This window comes from Amblyomma americanum, chromosome 9 (assembly GCF_052857255.1).
Source record: "Amblyomma americanum isolate KBUSLIRL-KWMA chromosome 9, ASM5285725v1, whole genome shotgun sequence".
Classification (NCBI taxonomy): domain Eukaryota; kingdom Metazoa; phylum Arthropoda; class Arachnida; order Ixodida; family Ixodidae; genus Amblyomma; species Amblyomma americanum.
This window is the reverse complement of record NC_135505.1, coordinates 139188162-139206462: the sequence shown is the minus strand read 5'-3', so window position 1 is coordinate 139206462 and position 18301 is coordinate 139188162. Positions and strand designations below refer to the sequence as shown.

General features: G+C 44.6%; 1 protein-coding gene across 1 annotated transcript in view; it reads left to right on the top strand.

Moving 5' to 3' along the window:
- Positions 1-18301, top strand: part of Adss (adenylosuccinate synthetase) — a 41932-nt gene extending 23631 nt beyond the window's left edge. Inside the window, exons 8-13 of the mRNA XM_077637709.1 lie at positions 1250-1373; positions 6365-6519; positions 7561-7685; positions 8336-8433; positions 12478-12627; positions 15146-18301. Of these exons, the coding sequence (XP_077493835.1) occupies positions 1250-1373; positions 6365-6519; positions 7561-7685; positions 8336-8433; positions 12478-12627; positions 15146-15198 (705 nt within the window). The 3' untranslated portion in view covers positions 15199-18301. The remainder of the gene's footprint in view (positions 1-1249; positions 1374-6364; positions 6520-7560; positions 7686-8335; positions 8434-12477; positions 12628-15145) is intronic.

Here is an 18301-nt window from a genome sequence, read left to right as displayed (position 1 = left end):
CTAAAGTGAGAGCTTCAAAATTGAAGGGGTTTATTTTATTCATTCGTTGCTCTTAGAAATTTATTTCATCAAACTTTCTGCATAAAAGAACTACCGATAGCTTCTCTCGTCAGCAGCAGCAGGTTTTATTTATCACCCTGGCCACCACAGGAACTCAGTCTTGCTGCTACATTTTTACTGTCTTGAGATTGTTGCATACTACAAAAGATACGTCCAAAAACTAGTTCAGGAATTTTTATATCTGTAAGGTGTTTCACAGATCTTTACCTGCTTAGATTTTCTCTTCTCTGATTTTAGTTTTCTATGCTAGGTGGCGCTGCGATCGCAGCTTCTCGAAGACCGTTCCTTTGGGTTTAAAATATCTTGAATCCCTGCATTCGCTTTCGAGGCCAGTTGTGGCAGAGGTGTGACTTTTGCGCCGTGTAGATGCACACTGTGCACCTTTGAACAGAAGGACCCGATTCTCTAAGGCCTTTGCAGTGCCCACGTGACAAGTGTACAAGTCGTGAAGCAGTTCATGAGCAATAACTGCAAGTCGAATGACTTTACACGAAGTAGCTTTTCTGCAACTACTGCTACAGTGAAAAAAATATGACTCACCGTGTTACAAGGTCATGCAATTCCAGTGTGCCCATTGAGAATGCTTCCCGTTTCGCCTAAAATTTTTACTTGGCAATAAGCCACTCATGCTGTTAAACGAACTTCTAATTTTCTCTAGGACGCTGATGGCTTCGATAAATTCAATAACAATTTAGACAGCTGATCATGTTCTAGCCAATATATTTTAAACTCAGTGTGTTTCATACATTAATGACCATAACTAACCTACATTGTGTTTGGTGTATTACAGCTTGCATGGCTGCTGCGTTGATAAGCCCCCCAAATCTCGTTAGAATGCTAGGAATGGGTGGGGGCAAAAGCATCTGCTACATCAGACCATAGTTGCAGGCAGTACTACCTTAAACACAGAAGGGCACCAGGTGCTGGATGTCATGGGGAAGGACCAATGGGATGGAAGGGGAAAGGAATAAAGGCTGTCGGTATGGCAAGCACTTGTGTTTGATTGTGCGTTGTGCCACTGGCAAAGTGTGAGGGCTACTGAATTCAGTATTTCTGCCGAATTGCTTGTAACCCTGCAAACTGAAAAAGTGACAAACAAAGGCTAGCTCATCAACTCTGTTAACAGTGTTTTGGTGGTCGACTCTTCTGGCACGTGACCAACGATGTCTTCTTGTTTCGGCTGTCCCAGGAGCTGGCAACCAAGCTGCGGCCGTTTGTCATCGACACCGTGTCCTACCTACATGAAGCCCTGCACCAGGGCAAGAACGTCCTCGTGGAGGGCGCCAACGCGTGCCTGCTGGACATCGACTTTGGTGAGCATCGACAAATGTGAATTAGAGGGTATGTTGGAGCATGACAATGGGAGGAAGTACCTTCTTCTCTTACATTTATCACTTCTGTGCTGCTGTGGAATCTGTGCTGCTGTTGAGGGGACACTGAGAATTTGAGCTTGGCCTGTATCGACAGATCACTGCGTCCTAGATGCGAAACGGAGATTTTATAAGCCAGAAAAAGTCTCAAAATGAAACACAGCAGGCGTCTCATTCACTGGCCATTTAACAAGCAAACTGCGATCACATCTGTGCAGTCTCTCTGTGCTCATCTCTGAGGCTAGGCTAACACTGTCATCCATTCAAAGTAGTGATTGAGGAGCCCTTTTTGGTCTTGATGTAACGAGTTTTGAAGTGAGCTGCAGCAAAAAGAAAATTTCCGTATTTAAACCAAATTTTTTTCAGTAATAAGTGTGACTTTGGAGGTGGTGCAAACATCGGCATGGCCGCTGAGAGTCAAATTTTAATAGGAGCAATGATTGAATGGAGTGGCCCTCAGTGTCCCTTTAATTCAGCTGCCAGTTTGCTTGACCTCATGCTTTGGTCTCATTAGCATCAAGAGTATTAAAAAAGCTGGTACTTCTAATCCTGTTGCGACCTTTACTACCGGTAGCTGTGGTGCATATTGTTTTCATGGATATTTGTTCTGGTTATTACTGTCGCTATGACATCAGGCCACTAAAACGAACAAAAATGATTGCTTCCAAGGTTTTATTGCATGTTTTCAAGCTCCCAGTGGTTGAAATTAATTTGGTAGGCTGTCTGGTTTTTTGGGTTTTGAGATTAAACCTCCTAAAGTGACTCAGCCAATGAGGGACTTTGTAGTGGAGGGCTGCGGATGATTTCGACCACCTGGGGTTCTTTAACATGTGCTGACATTGCACAGTACACGGGCCTTTAGGATTTTGCCTCCATCGAAATGCAGCCACCGCGGCCAGGATTGAACCCGCGTGTTTCGGGCCAGCAGTCTGGTACCTAACCACTGAGCCACCGCGGCGGCTTAATTCAGTACGATGTGGTGGTTGGGGTTTAACGTTCCGAAGCTGCACGTGGGGCATGAGGGATGCTACATTGAGGGGCTTCAGGTCAATTTCGACCACCTGAACTTCTTAACATGCTCCGAGATTGCACAGCACACAGGCATCTTTTTGCATTTCGCCTCCATTAAATTGCAACTACTGTGACAATGATTTGATCCTGTGGTCTTCAGCCCAGCAGCCAATCGCCAGTGCTACTGAGGCAGCATGGTGGGAGCTGGATATGCAGCCCTCTACTATCTGGCATGCTTTATAGTGTTGCTTTTGCACATAACTTAGGCTCTGCTGCGGTGGTTGAGATGCTATAACGTTCAACTGTTGAGTCCGATGTTATGGGTGCAAAACTAACTATGTGTAGGTACTAAACATCATCAATTAGACCTCTTTAATTTAGAAACCGAATGATTCGGACTGCCAGTGTGCTCCCGGCGAATGCCCATGTGTGTCTGCGGCGTCGGACTCGTTAATTCGGCCAAGCTTGGACCGGCTAATTCAGACAAGCTCCCGGAGCAGTGGTGCCGTGCTGAGGTATACACCAACTCCTCAGGTGATCATCGAGATTTCTCTCCTCTGGCCTAGAGTTTCGAGGTGCTTGGTTGCTTTCGCAGCAACAAGTGCGGGGATGATCAGAGACCACCCACCTCAAGGCTGAGAAACAGTCCGGCCACATAGTTTTGCTTTGCTGCGAGTCACGTATGAGCCAGCTAAGCCAAGCCAAGCTAAAATTTGTGTGCACTAAAGTTTGTGCCTAGCTGCTCCAAACTGCTCCGAAATCTTTTTTTTCTTTAATGTTCAAGAAATTGCTCCAAATCGCAGTTAGGCAGTGGTAGCACTGCAGTTAGCAGTACTGCCTTTACATTGACGGGCGACACGTCGGTGCAGGAAGCATAGTGATTGTGTGGGGGCACCATATTTTTGCTTCTAGGTTACAGATAAGGTGACCTTTTAATGAAATTACATTAGAAGCCTCGTCATGAAAAAAACTCGGCGTTGTGGTCTCATAAAATTCGCTGATTGGTCCAGACAGTTATGACATGAGGTCACGTGGTGTGCCGCCTGCTACGTCCCCCCACCCAATGTTGCCGAATCGTGGGAAAATCAAGCCACTGAGGGAAAAAGGGAATTTTTGTTCATAACCCATTGAAAACGTGGGAAATCTTGGTTTCGCTAAAGACTGCGGTGTTCTAAATGCAGTTTCTCGGGAAAATGTGCAGAGATGAAGGGAAAATGCTGTTATCATGGCGGCCTGACTAGCGTCGCGAGAAGAAATTTGGCTTGATGTTTCCCTTTAATTTGCTGCCTAGCCTTGGATACAGAGCCCTGGCCCATTCAGGTTCATTCAGGCTTCGAGAGCTGCGTCCTTGGATTTCTTCCAGCTATTGTGGCAGTGACCCTTCCATTAATTGCTTCCGACCACTCCCAGCTCTTTAGTCACACAATCCCCTATGTATGCATGTTGTTGTAAAGGAAATCCCAAAAATTTCTACGGTCTATACAGGAGAGGCTAGAAAGGAAATGGAAGTAGCCGAGCTGGTCCGCCTCCCATATATAGGGAGTGGCCTACCTCGAGGTCGAGCACAGCGCTGCGATTATACACCTCTCCCTTCACATCTAAAAGTAACAACGAGCCACGCACGTCCCGGAGCATGGCCTCCCGCCCTTTTATTAAAACCTTATTTTCTGTATTGTGCGTTTTGTGTATATATGTGCCCTTATATTCTATTCCGATAGTTCCTCGTCGTCTTCACCTTGGTTCCTTATAGATATGGCTGCGTTCGGTCGCCTAATTGTACTGCTACATATGCCCACGTTTACTGCCCCTGTGGTGAACAGTAAACAGTTCTGGTATGTGCCTTGTTATGATCGGGCATCTAGCCACGGTTCCCGGGGCTCCTGCGGCGGACGACGCCTGGAAATGAGCGGGTGCCGATGGGCGCCTGATGCCCCTTACAAGCCACGATGCTGCGCCGCATGACTTCGGCGCATTGAGGAGAGGCCTTGGCGCCCCCAGTGCTTGGTCCAGACATATACATACAGTACGACCTCTCCTACACGTGATGAGAACGTCCCGCGAGAGATTTTTCCAGCAGGCGGAAGCATATGCCTTTTAATTCAAACCTCCAAATGCAGAAACTAATAATAATAAAAACGAAGTCATGATTGACGATGATGTGATCAAGAACAATCCAGTCCTGTTGTTCATATTTATGGGCTTTGTATTTTTTATTTTACTCAGTCTTATATTTATTACCTTGGCTGTATTCACTCTAAAATCACTGTATTTTGAAAAAAAAAAAATATTTTCGAAAAAGTGGGAAATTTTGAGCCGACAACTGGGAAAAACCAACTGGCCAATGCGGCAACACTGCCCCCACCCCCTTCCTTCTCTCTACTTGCATTGCCACAAACCAGCCTTATTACAGGAAAAACCCTGGCATTCTGTGCTACTATAAAATTTACGGATATGTCGAGCCAGCACTGTGGTCTGTTATAAAATTTGCTGATTGGTCAAGACTTTTATGATGACAGGTCACATGGCGTGTCACCTGTCACCTGCCCCACGTTGTCTCTCACCCTATCCTATCTCCTCTGTCCATTTGCATGGCCGCAGGCAGAAGCCTCATCGCGGAAGAAACTCAGCATTGTGGTCTGTCAAAAAATTCACCGATCCTAATATCGCATTCCTTATATGTACTGTAGTAGGATACAACTTAAAAAAAAACAGCAGTTGTTAACACTGGGCCACGGTCTGTGGCGTACCGTATTTATACTCTGCTAGCCAGTCACAAAAGTAAACAGAATCAGCTTTTTAGTGTTTGACTTTATTAAACAAACCCAGTATCAAAATTCTAGAGCTCATAACTTCTTTTCTTGTGATTAGCTTCTTTTTTAGGTGACGAGAAGTTTTAACAACGGATTACTTTTTTCTCGTGGAGGAATTCTGTGTGCCGGTCCTGAATGTGGGCGGAGCTTCAGTGCAGACTTAGGTTGTATCCGACTATAAGTGGTGCCACAGTTCTTGCTGCGTTTTGTGTAGTGTATTTTCAGTATTTTGAACATCGCCAAGATTCTATTTGAGTTCAATATATCTGGGGTCGGTTGTATGTAACATGCTTTGCTGTATTCCAGTGGAGCTGAAATGGTTAAGACGTCCATGTGCTGCTGTACGATATGAGTGCACATTAATGAACTGGAGGTGGTCAAAATTAATCTTTGAGTCCTCTAGTATGGCATTTTTTTGCTTCCCATGGACATTAAGCATCGCGAACCACGAGGGAGAGGTGGGCTGTATTTATCTGAATGTAGCATGACCACAATCTTAACGCAGAGTTCCTTTTGCCGAAGCGCAAGCACAGCTGGGAAAAAATTATTTCTGTGCTCGATGATATTAACTTAAAACCTAAAAGCTGCCGCGGTGACTCGGCACTTATGGCTCGGCTGCTGACCCGAGAGATGCGGGTTCGATCCCGGCCCCCACAGTCAAATTTCGATGGAGGAGAAATTCTAGAGACCCGTGTACTGTGCGATGTCAGTGCACGTTAAAGAACTCCTGGTGGTCGAAATTTTCAGAGCCCTTCACTACAGCGTCCCTCATAGCCCGAGTCTCTTTTGGACGTTAAACCCCCATAAAGCTTAAAACTTAAAACGTAAGGGGTGACTTTTGTTTGTATATTATGAGCTTAAGAAAAAATTCTTGTTACAGTTGAGTAAATTTAGTATTTGTTAAGATAGGAATCAATCGTCATAAGTCCTCAGTGTCATCACTTTTGCATATGAATGCTCATCAATCAATCAATCAATCAATCAATCCAGGAAACGGTAAATTGCATTCTCTGCTGTTCATTTTTTTGCTACCACTACTTCGTATTCCTTTCCTGTTTGCCATGTCTGTCCTTGTGTCAGCTGTTGCCTCCTTTTTTGTCACCTCATTTCCAGGGACGTACCCATTCGTCACATCTTCAAACTGCACGGTAGGTGGCGTCTGCACGGGCCTGGGCATTCCCCCGTGCGCCATCGGCAACGTTTATGGAGTGGTCAAGGCGTACACGACACGTGTCGGCGACGGCCCTTTCCCCACTGAACAGAAGAACGTAAGTGAATGGCACTGCTCTCTCGTTCTGGACCTCCGATTTTGGTGGTGCCAAAATGGCATGCCTGTGGCTACCAGCAATGAATTGGGAGCATTGGTCCTTGCTTGTTTGTGGTCACTGTGATTTGTAGCAATGGTAACTGGTATGAATGCCTAGTAGTATCCTCCTACAGCACAGTATGTTATACAGTAAAACCCCTGTTAAGCCAATGTCATTGGGACTGTGAAAAATATTCAAATTAACATTGCCGATGCTGCTAGAGGCACGGCAGATGCTTCGATGCCAGCGCCTCAGCTAGGGTCTTGACTTGAAGTGCCGGCATCGCTCTTCGTCATCGCCTCTCAACTCCGATAGGCCTGCACTTCACTGGGTTCACAGCAAAATCGGGATTGAGCATTCCTGTGTAGCACCCCAAATCTTTGAATTAACCAGGCTTGGCAGGCCGCCGCTTTGAGTTATCAGACAAAATCTACATTAGAAATCACGGGACTGCATGAATTCTTAGAATTATTTGGGAATTCGAATTAACCAAGTTTGAATTATCAAGGTTTTACTGCAGCTATATTGGCTCGCGCTCAGTGGGGGGGAGAATTTCGGGGCTAACAAACAGGCTTTTAAATTTAAGTGAGGACATTAGGTTATGGAAAAAAAATGGTAGGTGTAACATCATGAGACGGGACTGGGAACAGACGTGAGTTAACGATACCCTAGTTGAAATCAAGAATAAATTGGTCGTGGGCTGGCCACGTAATGCAAGGTCAAGATAGGTGATGGACGTTACGTGTATTGGAGTGGATTCCAAGAGAAGGCAAGCACAGCAGGGGGTAGCAGAGAATCAGGTGGTTGTAGCTGGCACAGCTCCGGCTTAATTGGAGAGATATGTGAGAGGCCTTTGTCGTGGAGTCAGCTTAGTTGGGCTGCGGCTGCTGAATTCCTGTGATGGCAGTTTGGGAAGGAAAGGGGTTGTTGGGGTTTGGATAATTTGAATGCCTCATGTGTTGGTAGGCAGCATGCACTGAGCTTTTCCCTTGCACTGTGCAGGAAATCGGTGAGCGCCTACAGACCATTGGTGGCGAGATTGGCGTCACGACCAAGCGCAAGCGGCGTTGCGGCTGGCTTGATGTTGTGCTGCTTCGTTACTCCAACATGATCAACGGATACACTGCGTATGTAATCCTCCATTTCCTGTGCTTTGCATCTATCAGGTTGTGTCTGTCCATCGGTCTCTGCTTGCCAGATTTCATTTATTTAGTGTTTGTAAAGCTATTAACGATGTATCTGCATCTGATTGCCATATTTGCCCATGTAATGAACCCACTCACATATCGAACTGGCCGCGCACTTTTATCGTTAAGAATTGACTTTCCTTTTTTTAACTGTTAGCTTTTTCTAGCAGATTCCCAGGATTCATTCCTAAGAAGACAGCAAACCTTGACAGCACACCAACATGCTGCACGCCTGTAACATTGCGGTGTGTTTATCTTCTGGCAGGGGTGGTGCAATTGGCAAAGTGTACAACAGAGCAGCAGCAAAACTAGAACTGATGAAGTAGGAAAATAGCATTGACATGCCCATTGTAGTAAAACTATACTAATGCTAGTTAATATGCATTTGGGGGAAGTACTTAACCATCCCTATTATAGGAAATTTGCATTCAGTTGCAATGTTTTCAGGTCAGTCATTCAATTCTCAAAGTGCATCAGGATGAAAATGATCATTTGAAGTCATTAGGTTAACCATGGAGTCTTCATAGACTGAAGATTTTAAAAAGATGCCGAGATGTGTTTATTTTCTTTTCTTTTTTTTTGAACTCCAGGCTAGCTCTGACTAAGCTTGACATCCTGGACACATTTGAGGAGATCAAGATTGGTACGGCCTATCGGATAGGTGGCAAGGTGTACAAATACCCACCAGGTAAGAAAAAAAATTTTTTTTTTTTTCGCTGCCGCCGTGGCTCAGGGGTTATAAAGCTCAGTTGCTTGCCTTAAAGACGCTGGTTCAATCCTGGCTGTGGTGGTCGCATTTTGACGCAGGACAAAAATGACCAAAGCTGCCACTCAGTCACCATTTTAGCCGATCGACGCGCACACGATGGGATTTGTGAGAGTATTCGTGATGTGTCGTAGATTGGTCTGCCGCAACGTCATCGTTTGTTGAAAACCAAGTTTTGGTTTCGGTTTCCTGGTTTTTGCTCTATTAAAGTACTTCTACTCGGTAGTTTTTTTCAAACTACCGGAAATTCCACAGTCAACTTCAATCCCATCTCTCTTTCTTTAAAAGTCTTCAGCGCAATTACAGCTGCACGAGAAACATTAAAATCTTTAACAATAACTAGATAGTCATCCATAAACTTCGCACACAAATACGCTCTCCACTGTGATCTAGAAGGTTGGGCTGTGCATGTGTTTAGGTTTCTGGATGACTATGTAGTTGTTCTTAAAGATTTTGATGTTTCTAGTGCAGCTGTAAATGTGCTAAAGACTTTCAAGGAAAGAGGGACGTGATTGAACTAGACTATGGAATTTTTAGAGGCTGGCGTGCTCCGTTTTCGTGATGTTAGTGTCTTGTTTCAGGCTGCTCATGTCTGTTGGCGTTAAAATCCTAGATCAGTGAAGCAAATGCTAAATTTCGAATCTGACCACTCCAAATTGGTCAGGCCAAGAGGGCTACAGCAACGTTATGCCTGAGCATTCCCCTTTCAAGGCCGTGCCCACACGAAATGAAAAACAGTTTTGTAATTCAAGCATCACGTCACTGCAGTTCTGGTTTCCCTAAAATGCTCGTGCTTTCTGTTGTTAAGCAAACTCAAGAAACCCCAAGTGCGCACTTAGATGATGGATCAGGTTGCCCACAAAAAGAAACTAGTCGTTGTTCTGCATGTACACTAGTTGGCACATGGGCTAAAGAATGTTGGCTCTCAATTTGGTTTTAAGGTTCTGCTTATGTTACTGCTAATACCATATATACTCGTGTAAGGGCCGCACTTCTGTTCCACGATTTTGACTGGGTGTGGCTCTTAGACGTGTCAGGCCTATATCTATCCGCAGAAGCGTCACACTATTGCTGTGACTGTTTTGAATAATAATGTATAAACACTGCTGAATGACCACGCATACTTTACTTTATTCAAGGAAATTCCTTGTCGCTTCCGCTCTGGCAGCTACTTGAAGAGTTCGTCCGGAGAGCGCGTTCCAGTTCATAAAGCATTGAAGCCATCCCCTACTTGCTTTAGCATTCGCAAGTGGAATGCCCATGTGGCGAGCGATGGATATGGCTTTCACGTGGATATTCTCTTGGGGTGTGTGAATATTGAAATTTTTGAATATGAATCGAATACTAATAGTATGACGAAAAAATGGCTTCGAATACCGAATCGAATATCTGTTCTGTACAAAAAAGAAATTTCAGAAAGTGATTAACAAGCAATGTTGTTGCCCTTATTTTTCTCAAAATAGTGTATGGTCTTTTCAACTAAAATAAACAAAACTAGACTGCCTCAGTACAGTATAAATAAACAGGATGTGCACAGAAATGTATGCCACTTGATTAGACAGTGTAACAGTATCCGAAATGTAATGAGGTCATGCAAAACAATACCCATAATATGACGAGACTGGCAGCAAAAAATAATGTGACTAGTAAAACCTCATTCACTCGGAATTCAAGCGACCGGAAGAAATGCCCGGTTCATCTGAAGGCCTTGATTTATGAAATTCTTCCCCCCCACCCCCCTCCCTTCCCGAAAAAAAAGAAAGCCTGCCGAAAATGCGAAGATGCAGTAAGGCCTTATGAGGTGGCTCCATTGTGCAAACACCTGTAAGTCTGTGACGAGCCAGCCGTTTTGCAGTGCTGGAAGAACAACACAAATGCAAGCAAGGGGCTGGGGAACACACACTGGCGTCGGAACGGCGAGACGGTTTCTAAAAAGGAAAAAAAAATCACCTGCGATGCGCCAGTCGGCATCCGAAAGCCGTGCGAAGCTGGAATTGGACTACCGGCGAATTCGCGGGCCGACAGTTGCAGTCGTCCGTGGCGGCGGCGAAGCTCAGAAACCGAAACTACGTGGCCAGGCTATTTTTTGATTTAGCGACAGGGGCCTTCCGATCATTGTCATGCCTGCCGTTACGCCCACTAAAGAGGTGCGCGGGTTAAAATGCACCATGCAAAAGGCAGGATTTTTACAGGATTGCTTGCCCTGTTGTGACATCTCTGCGTGCCCCTTCAGGAGGCTTCCCCGAAATTCCGCAAGTAGGCTTTCCCACATTGCGTAGTTTACAAAACGGGATGGCGGAGGTCACGCTCGGAGAGTTATGCAGGCGACAGGACGCATTCTTTTGGATGTGGCCATTAAATATGTAACGCATTACGGAAGGATGTAAAGAAGCGCGATTTCGCTTTGCGATGGTTCGAAGCGGGCCGTCGGCCATCTTGTTTGCAGCACGTGTGATCTGTGGGAAAGCCAACTCGCGGAGGCTCAAGTCTAGTGGCGTCGGAATGCGATCGGTCTGCGTGATAAACGACGCAGAAGGAAGGGAATAGGACCTCTGTATTGTTTTCCTGGAATTTTTAACTCCATCATCGGCTAATTTGCCCAGATACTGTGGTTTTGCCACGGTCGAATTTATGAAAGTCTGCGCAGTATACGATCGGTGGCAAGTATTCAGGAATTTTCGAATATTCGGAAATTCTCGAATGTCAATTTGTAAAATTGTGGAACCGTTCCACATCGAAAAATTGGGAGAGCAGTGCATCAGTAAACCTTCGATTCTACTGCGTGAGAAAAAATATACGTATCTTTACCGCCATATCACTTGAGAGTTGTAACCCTGTGATCTCATTTTCTTGGTTTTTTTGTGACGCCTGGGCATGTGCAGTGTAACATTTGAAAAACACTAACGCAGCAGAAGACGAAGACGAAACAACAAATACGAACACTGAGAGCGCCATGAGTGCTGCAGTGTTTTTTCAGACTATGAACCAACAAGCCCAAAAAGCCATGTTACAGTGTAATATGTTTGTTGTTTCAACGTCTTCCTCCCTAATAAAGTTTCAGTTGCAAGTCTGCTCGTCTTGTCTTCTCTTCCTTCGTCCTTGTTGTTTTCGTGCTGTTAACCACGCAAGCATGTCAATAAAACCCCGAAGTTGCTCTTTAATCATGCTGCTCAGCACGATGAAGCCTTATTTACTTCATCCTCAGACTTTTGTCAGGTGGGAGTTAAGCACGCCGCAGTCCACCATAAGTGGTTATTTGCATGTCGTCACCAACCTTGCTTCAACGCCATATAGGGGGTAGCACGGTGGGTGATGTTGCTGCAGTAACTGTTGAAGGATTTTAGAACGAAAGCTCTACTCCTCGGAGTACAACTTCCGATTTCGATGTGGATAAGACAACGACCTTCAATGCCTCTCAAGGTCAAACCGAACTTAACTGGTTGTAGTATGGCTATGACCATTGGGCACTTGACTTCGACCTTGACATTTGATTTTAGACGGCATCACGTGGTTAGGATGTCAGTGTGTCATATGATGCTGGCTGGTGTATTAAATCCTGCCGCTGTGCTCTGATAGTCACTATGGATCAGGAGCATGCTGGTCCATCTAGGGCTATGTTGTATCATAAACGTCAAGCTTGGTCAAGCCACAGCAAGACAATGATCAACCCTTTGATGTGCAATAATAAAACATTCAAACTAAGCGAACTGTGTCTCACTATGCTTAACAGAGCTTTCGCTCGTATAACTAGGGTCAACTGCAGTGAACCCCAACCCTTTTTTATGACCATTTGCACTCATTCAAGCACACGTTTCGAGTTTCGAGGATCTTCACAAAGCTCGTCGGTTTGCTTCAGTTACAATCTGAGCAGCATTAGTGAAGGTGAATATGTCACCATAGAGTAGTCTAACTCGCCCTATGGCAACCCCTTGTTGCAGAAGTGTTCTCTGTGCTACTATCTTGCAGCAAGCGCAGACGAGATGTACAAGGCTGAGGTAGACTACCTCGTCTTGCCAGGCTGGAAGAAGTCAACATCCGAGTGCCGGAAGTATGCGGACCTGCCCGTTGAAGCCCGCCGATACGTTGAGACTGTGCAGGAGCTGCTTGCAGTTCCCTGTGAGTTTGAACTTTGATGATGCGTTCTAGGCATGTGTATGAATCGGGAGCCAATAACTGACCCCGTTGGGGGTCACCTTGTACTTCCTCTAATATACCTATGATACAGAAAATGAGGCCTTAAAATGCATGAGGTGAAAGTGTTTCATAAATACATGCGGCATCAAATCGCTCTATGCCTTGTGGGGCGGCCATACTTGTAAAGGAAAACAATGAAGTCTAGTTTTGGAGATGTTTGTGTACTCTCAGTGTTCACTGTGTCTAGGGGTTGAACTGTTTGGTTTAAACTGAAAAAAAAAAAGTATTTACAATTTAATTTTTGAAATTTGGTTTTAACCGCAAAAGGGCACTATCCTTGACATGCACATGCCACCGCTAGCAGGCAGTTGAGTAGGAGTTATATTTTTAAAGGCCACTTGCAGTGAAATTTGAATTTGGCTAGAAAGCCTCTTAGGATGTTGGCTGCCTTAAAACTAACCATAGTAATGTGCTAAGCTTCTTAGAGAGTCAGTTCTGTTATAGACGTTTAAACAGCTCTGTAGCAGACGATGCACGCAACTGGCAGTGTATCATGTAGTTAGGCAATTTACCGGACACAACATAGGTATCGACCTCCTAGAGCCTTCCCAAGCCAGACCGATTGAGAATGAACGGATGGTGTGGATTCAAAGGCTGATGGCTGAAATTCAGCTGGCCTGTCCTTGTGTCGTACTCTCGAAAAGTGTTTCCAAATTTATTTTAGGTGAGATTATCATGCTGAAGTGCTTTGCTGTGTAGCCTTTGGGATCACGAACGTGCATGCTGTGGATGAACGTGCAACAGCGTGTATTTCTGTAGTACAGCAAATGGCAAGCTTTTTGTGGTATACGTCACCCTGTTTTCCTTCACATGGCACTCTGATGGAGTCATGTTTTGGTTTGGTCAGGATTGATCGGAACTTCCTGTCGGCTGTGTCCATTCTCTAACAAAAAACAGTTTTCACAAAAGCTGTACTAGCAGCGAAAGATGGAAGCAAAATGAAAAGTGGGCTTGATTGGTGAACATTCATTCACAATGCTATAAATCCATGTGTATCGCATTGATCACTGTACACGATTATAATGCGTGCCCGTCCCACTGTGGCTTCTATGGGCAGCGAGCCACCAGAACGCCACAACTACAGCGCCCAAGTGGCCACCTCGAGTGGACTCGTTTTTGCATCCTTTTCGGCTCTTGGTAGTGGCTGCCCTTTTCCCAGTTTCGGTTTGAAAAACAACAGTTTTTGAGAGCAATTCCTGACGCGCGTGCTTCTATTACGAATGCAATCTTTTGTTGTTACTACTCTCTTGATGTACTACTAGAAAAAAGTTATTTTAAGGGGCAAAAATTTTGTTGTAGTTGGCCTTTAACGGAGAAACTTGACAAAGTACGCAAGACAGGCGTGGTGGGATGGTGGCATTGTTCAGTTAGTTGGTGCAGTCGCACATTTACAGGTATTGTTCCGCTATTTTACGTGCGTCTGCAGACAGGGGGCCTCGAAACTCCTCGCCAAACGTTGTCTTCAGCAGTCAGACACAACTGAAGAAAAAAGTTGCAAGTTCCCCCTCCTAGGAGTCTCCCCAGCCAGTGGTGTTGACTGATTGCACTTTGCCAACCCTTTAGAATATCGGGCTACCAGTTGCAAAGGGATAAGCCACAATGTCATGACAATCGGTTGGCGCGATTGTCTGGAGAGCTTCCTTTGAGGGGCATTTCCCACTTCATTCTTGAGTTGTACCCAATTACTGCGTAGTGCTGTTCACTGTCATTTACAACCTAGTTCAGTTACAGTGGCTGATGTCAACACAGGGCCCAGTTAGCTCTAACCGAGCTTGTTATAACTAGTATTATACTCTGCTTCATCACTGTGTCCGATGACTCAACTGGCCACCTTTGTTCATACCAATGATACGTTTGCAGTTTCCTCAGACAGTTTAGCTGGCATGCTGACTAATCAATTGACTGTGCCATCTTCTGGAAAGCCATTTTTATTTTTGCACATTGACGGCATCAGTGTACTGAGCCTGTAGACAAAGGCTTATGTTTAGGTGAAAATTTTAAAATGCTATATTACTTGCGTAACGTGTGCATTCACATAATGAATGCACTTGCTAAATGGTTTTTTGCCGTGTGTAATGTACGTACCTTTGAGGTTTTGTTGAGGGTTTGTTCTACCAAAATACTATATAGAAGCAAATATTGACTATGTCTTGACATTGTCATAGGTATTGTTGTTTGAAATGGCAGTGTATCTTGGTCTATGGCATGAATTGGGGATGTGATGACATATACTACAAGCTGAAGGTTTTGTACACTGAATGTCATTTCTTGTGCCTGTGTGGTGGAGCTACTCTTCACTGGTAGAGCAGTGTAACAATGGAAACTTGTACTGCATGTCAAAAGCTTGGTGTTGAACAGTGCTTGAGATGTTTCACAAACACTACATATTAAAAAAAAAGGCAATTTTATTAACTGTGGTGCACTACCTTACACATTTCAGTCAAGTGGATTGGCGTTGGAAAATCCCGTGCGGCCATCATCACGATTCCCTGATGAACGGAGAAGACGAAGAAAGCAGTGGTTTGGGAAGAACTGTGTACACTTGCAGAGCAAGCTGCATTTTTGTTTTTCCTTTGTTCGTCTTAATTAATTGTTTTAAATGATAAGGAACATCCACCCATTGTCCTCCAACAGCCATCCTCCTCATTGAGGAGCGAAGGCTTGCCACTTCTGGCCTGTGGCAGAGCTGTTGGTGGCATCGCCAACAAATGGTGTCGCACCATTTCTGTTTGCCATATTGGAAGAAATGGATGCACAGGTGTTTGTCTCATGATGTTCAGCCAAGTGGAGAATGTCAGTGTCATTAGTAGATGAGGGTTGACTGTAAAATTTCAAAGCCTTCACACATAACAAAAACCAAGCTATTTTGACACTAGGACTTTTGCTGTTGAGTTTTTTTTAGTAATGGTTATTGGAAGCATTTTTTGGTAAACAGTGTAAACGGGATTGACGAAAGTGCAGGCCTCAAGGTATAGTTTAAGGGGCCGCTACAGGCAACATTGTCAGGTTTTTGCAGCAAAATCTGATAGTTGAGCCCTTTACGACTATGTTGGCAATTGGTTTGCCGTGAAAAGTGCATTCATTGCTGAAAAGCTTGTGAGTGAAAATTGGAATAGTTTTTCTTACGACTCGGATTTGAACACGTGAATTGTGTGTGGATATTGGGTGTGATGGGTCTGTTTAGTTTAATTTTTGCATTTAGTTTTTGTTCTCTGGCTTACTTGCATGATAAAATTGTGCAAGCGGCAGCGGTGCAAAAGTTGCCTTACTATGATGGCATGTAATCCTTTATTTTGTATTCTACTCTATTACGCACAAACTTTCCTGACCTCACTGCAGTGTACATAGAACAATGGCCACTCATAATAACACCAGTCTTTTCTTTTTATTGTTTTCTTGCTTGTAATAGCCCTATCTTTTACATTAAAGTGGCTTGCACAGGGTCATTCACATTAGTCCATGCTGCAGGGTTTTTTGAGTGACTGGCTATGTAGAGAGTGAAAAGCAGTGAGAAAGTTGTGGTACTACAGTCGAACCTCGATAACGAAACTCTTTATGACGAAATAATGAATATGACAAGGGAATGACGATTTCCCCTGGAAGCTTAGTCAACACGGACTAACGAAGCTACTGCTCTAACGAAGCAATCGCCGAGCCCCCTCAACTTCATTACACCGGGATGTATCTAACCCAGATATTTCGAAATATTAGCTATATTGAACACACAGATTATACCTTTGAAAATAATCTGTAAAATTATTGAAAAGTCCCGGAATATTGTGAACTTCAATTTTCTTGGCCATTTGATGTATGGAATGGCACACCGTGCCCCTGCAAGTGGCGCTTCTTGTAATCGCGCTCAAGCACTTTTTATGCGGAAAGGTCGATAGCGTGGCCTTGGGCACTTGCAATCAGCTTTAGCGCTGGGAAGCCGCATGAAGAGCTGAAAGTGGGGTGTGCTTGAGGGTGGCCTTCTGTATCTTGTATTCATTTTCCATGCCTCTTTACTGTCATGCTATGAAGCAAGCCTAACTAAAGCTTAGCGGCAGCTTCACCTGCATGCTTTGCTGCCGAAGGCACCGCAGAAGGCAGCTGTACCTTAATTTTTATCAATTATTGTACTTAAAGTGTGATGGTTGAACGATTAGATATCTTATGATAAGCAGTGGCTAGCTCCAGTGCAGCAGCAATGCGAAGCCACTTAGGCATAGCAACGCCTAGTGAGTGATGTGCTGCCAGTATGCTGGTGGGCTGCATGTCACTGCAAGAAGTGAATCACTAGCGTGGGTGCGGTTTTCTTCCTTCTAGGTTGTAGCTGAGCTTATCTACATATTTTATGTATCGAATTATCAATGTATTGAACTGCTTCATGATCCCCTTCGAGTTCAAAATATCCCGGTTTGACTGTGTAGATGGAACTTGTGAAGACACTGAGGGATACGCACACACACCTTTTTATATTTTTGTTCTAGATGCCTCGCCACAAGTATGAGTCGGTGGAGCTCCTGTGGATATGTTTTGCTGCCACTTTTCGGAAATGATTTCGTCAGTGTCAAGCCAATGAGCTGTTGCTAACACAATTGGCGCACATTGCAGTCCAAAGAGAAAGGCGCACTCCTGGTGAATCCCGTGATGGTTAATGCCAAACACGACTGCACTGACGTAGTATAACCGGTTCCCGAATTATTATATCCATGTAAACAAGATTTCCCACTTTGTGTTGTCCGTTTTAGGTGTTGTTGATTGTTAGAGAGGAAAAAAATGGTTTGCCATGCTACTGTGATGTCATTACAGTGAGAAGCCACCTAGAGCCTGTTCTGCATCTGTCATTGTCCTTGTGGCGTTGATTTCTTATTGTCTTTAATCATTTTCGCATGTTAAGTCGTCTACACCAGGGGTTCTCGGTAATCTTTGCCCCTGGGAAATCAGTAACACTTCGGGAAGGTGATGAGGAACCCCATATATCTTAGCTTCCATCCTTTCCTGCCCGACGTACATGCAAAAGAGCATGCAGATTGTCAGCCCCTCTAAAGGTTCTCCAGTTCAGTGAGTAATGACTGGCTGTATGGTGTAGCAGCTTGCCATAAGCAATTGCGCTATGATTAGTCTTAAAATAAATTGTGTGAAGGAAAAGTTGGGGTTGAGGCATGAACGGATTTTTGTGCCAGGGGAACCCAAGAAGTGTACCAAGGAACCCAAAGGTTCCATAGAACCCAAATGAGAACCCCTGGTCTACGCTATGCTTTTAAATGCTTAGCGTGCACCGTGTAGGGCCAGAAACCTGAAGGCAATCTGCTCTCATTTCAGAAAATGACTGTCCACAGTGCTACCTTGTGAACAGCTTATGCAATGCATGTTGCCATCGTAGCTGCCTCGAGAAGGAGCTCGCGAAATAGCTGTGATGATTGCCATTTCTGACGTCCTCGTCTCAGACAAATGACAAGGTTTTCAATGTCTCATGCTTATTTTTTGTGTTGTGAATCTAGGAGTGGATGCACCACATTTACTGTGGCTTCTTTTGAGGGAAATGTGTTGTAGCCTTGGTCGGGGCACACATGGAAAGAAGAAAGTGTATATAAAGACTGTTCTTTTATTC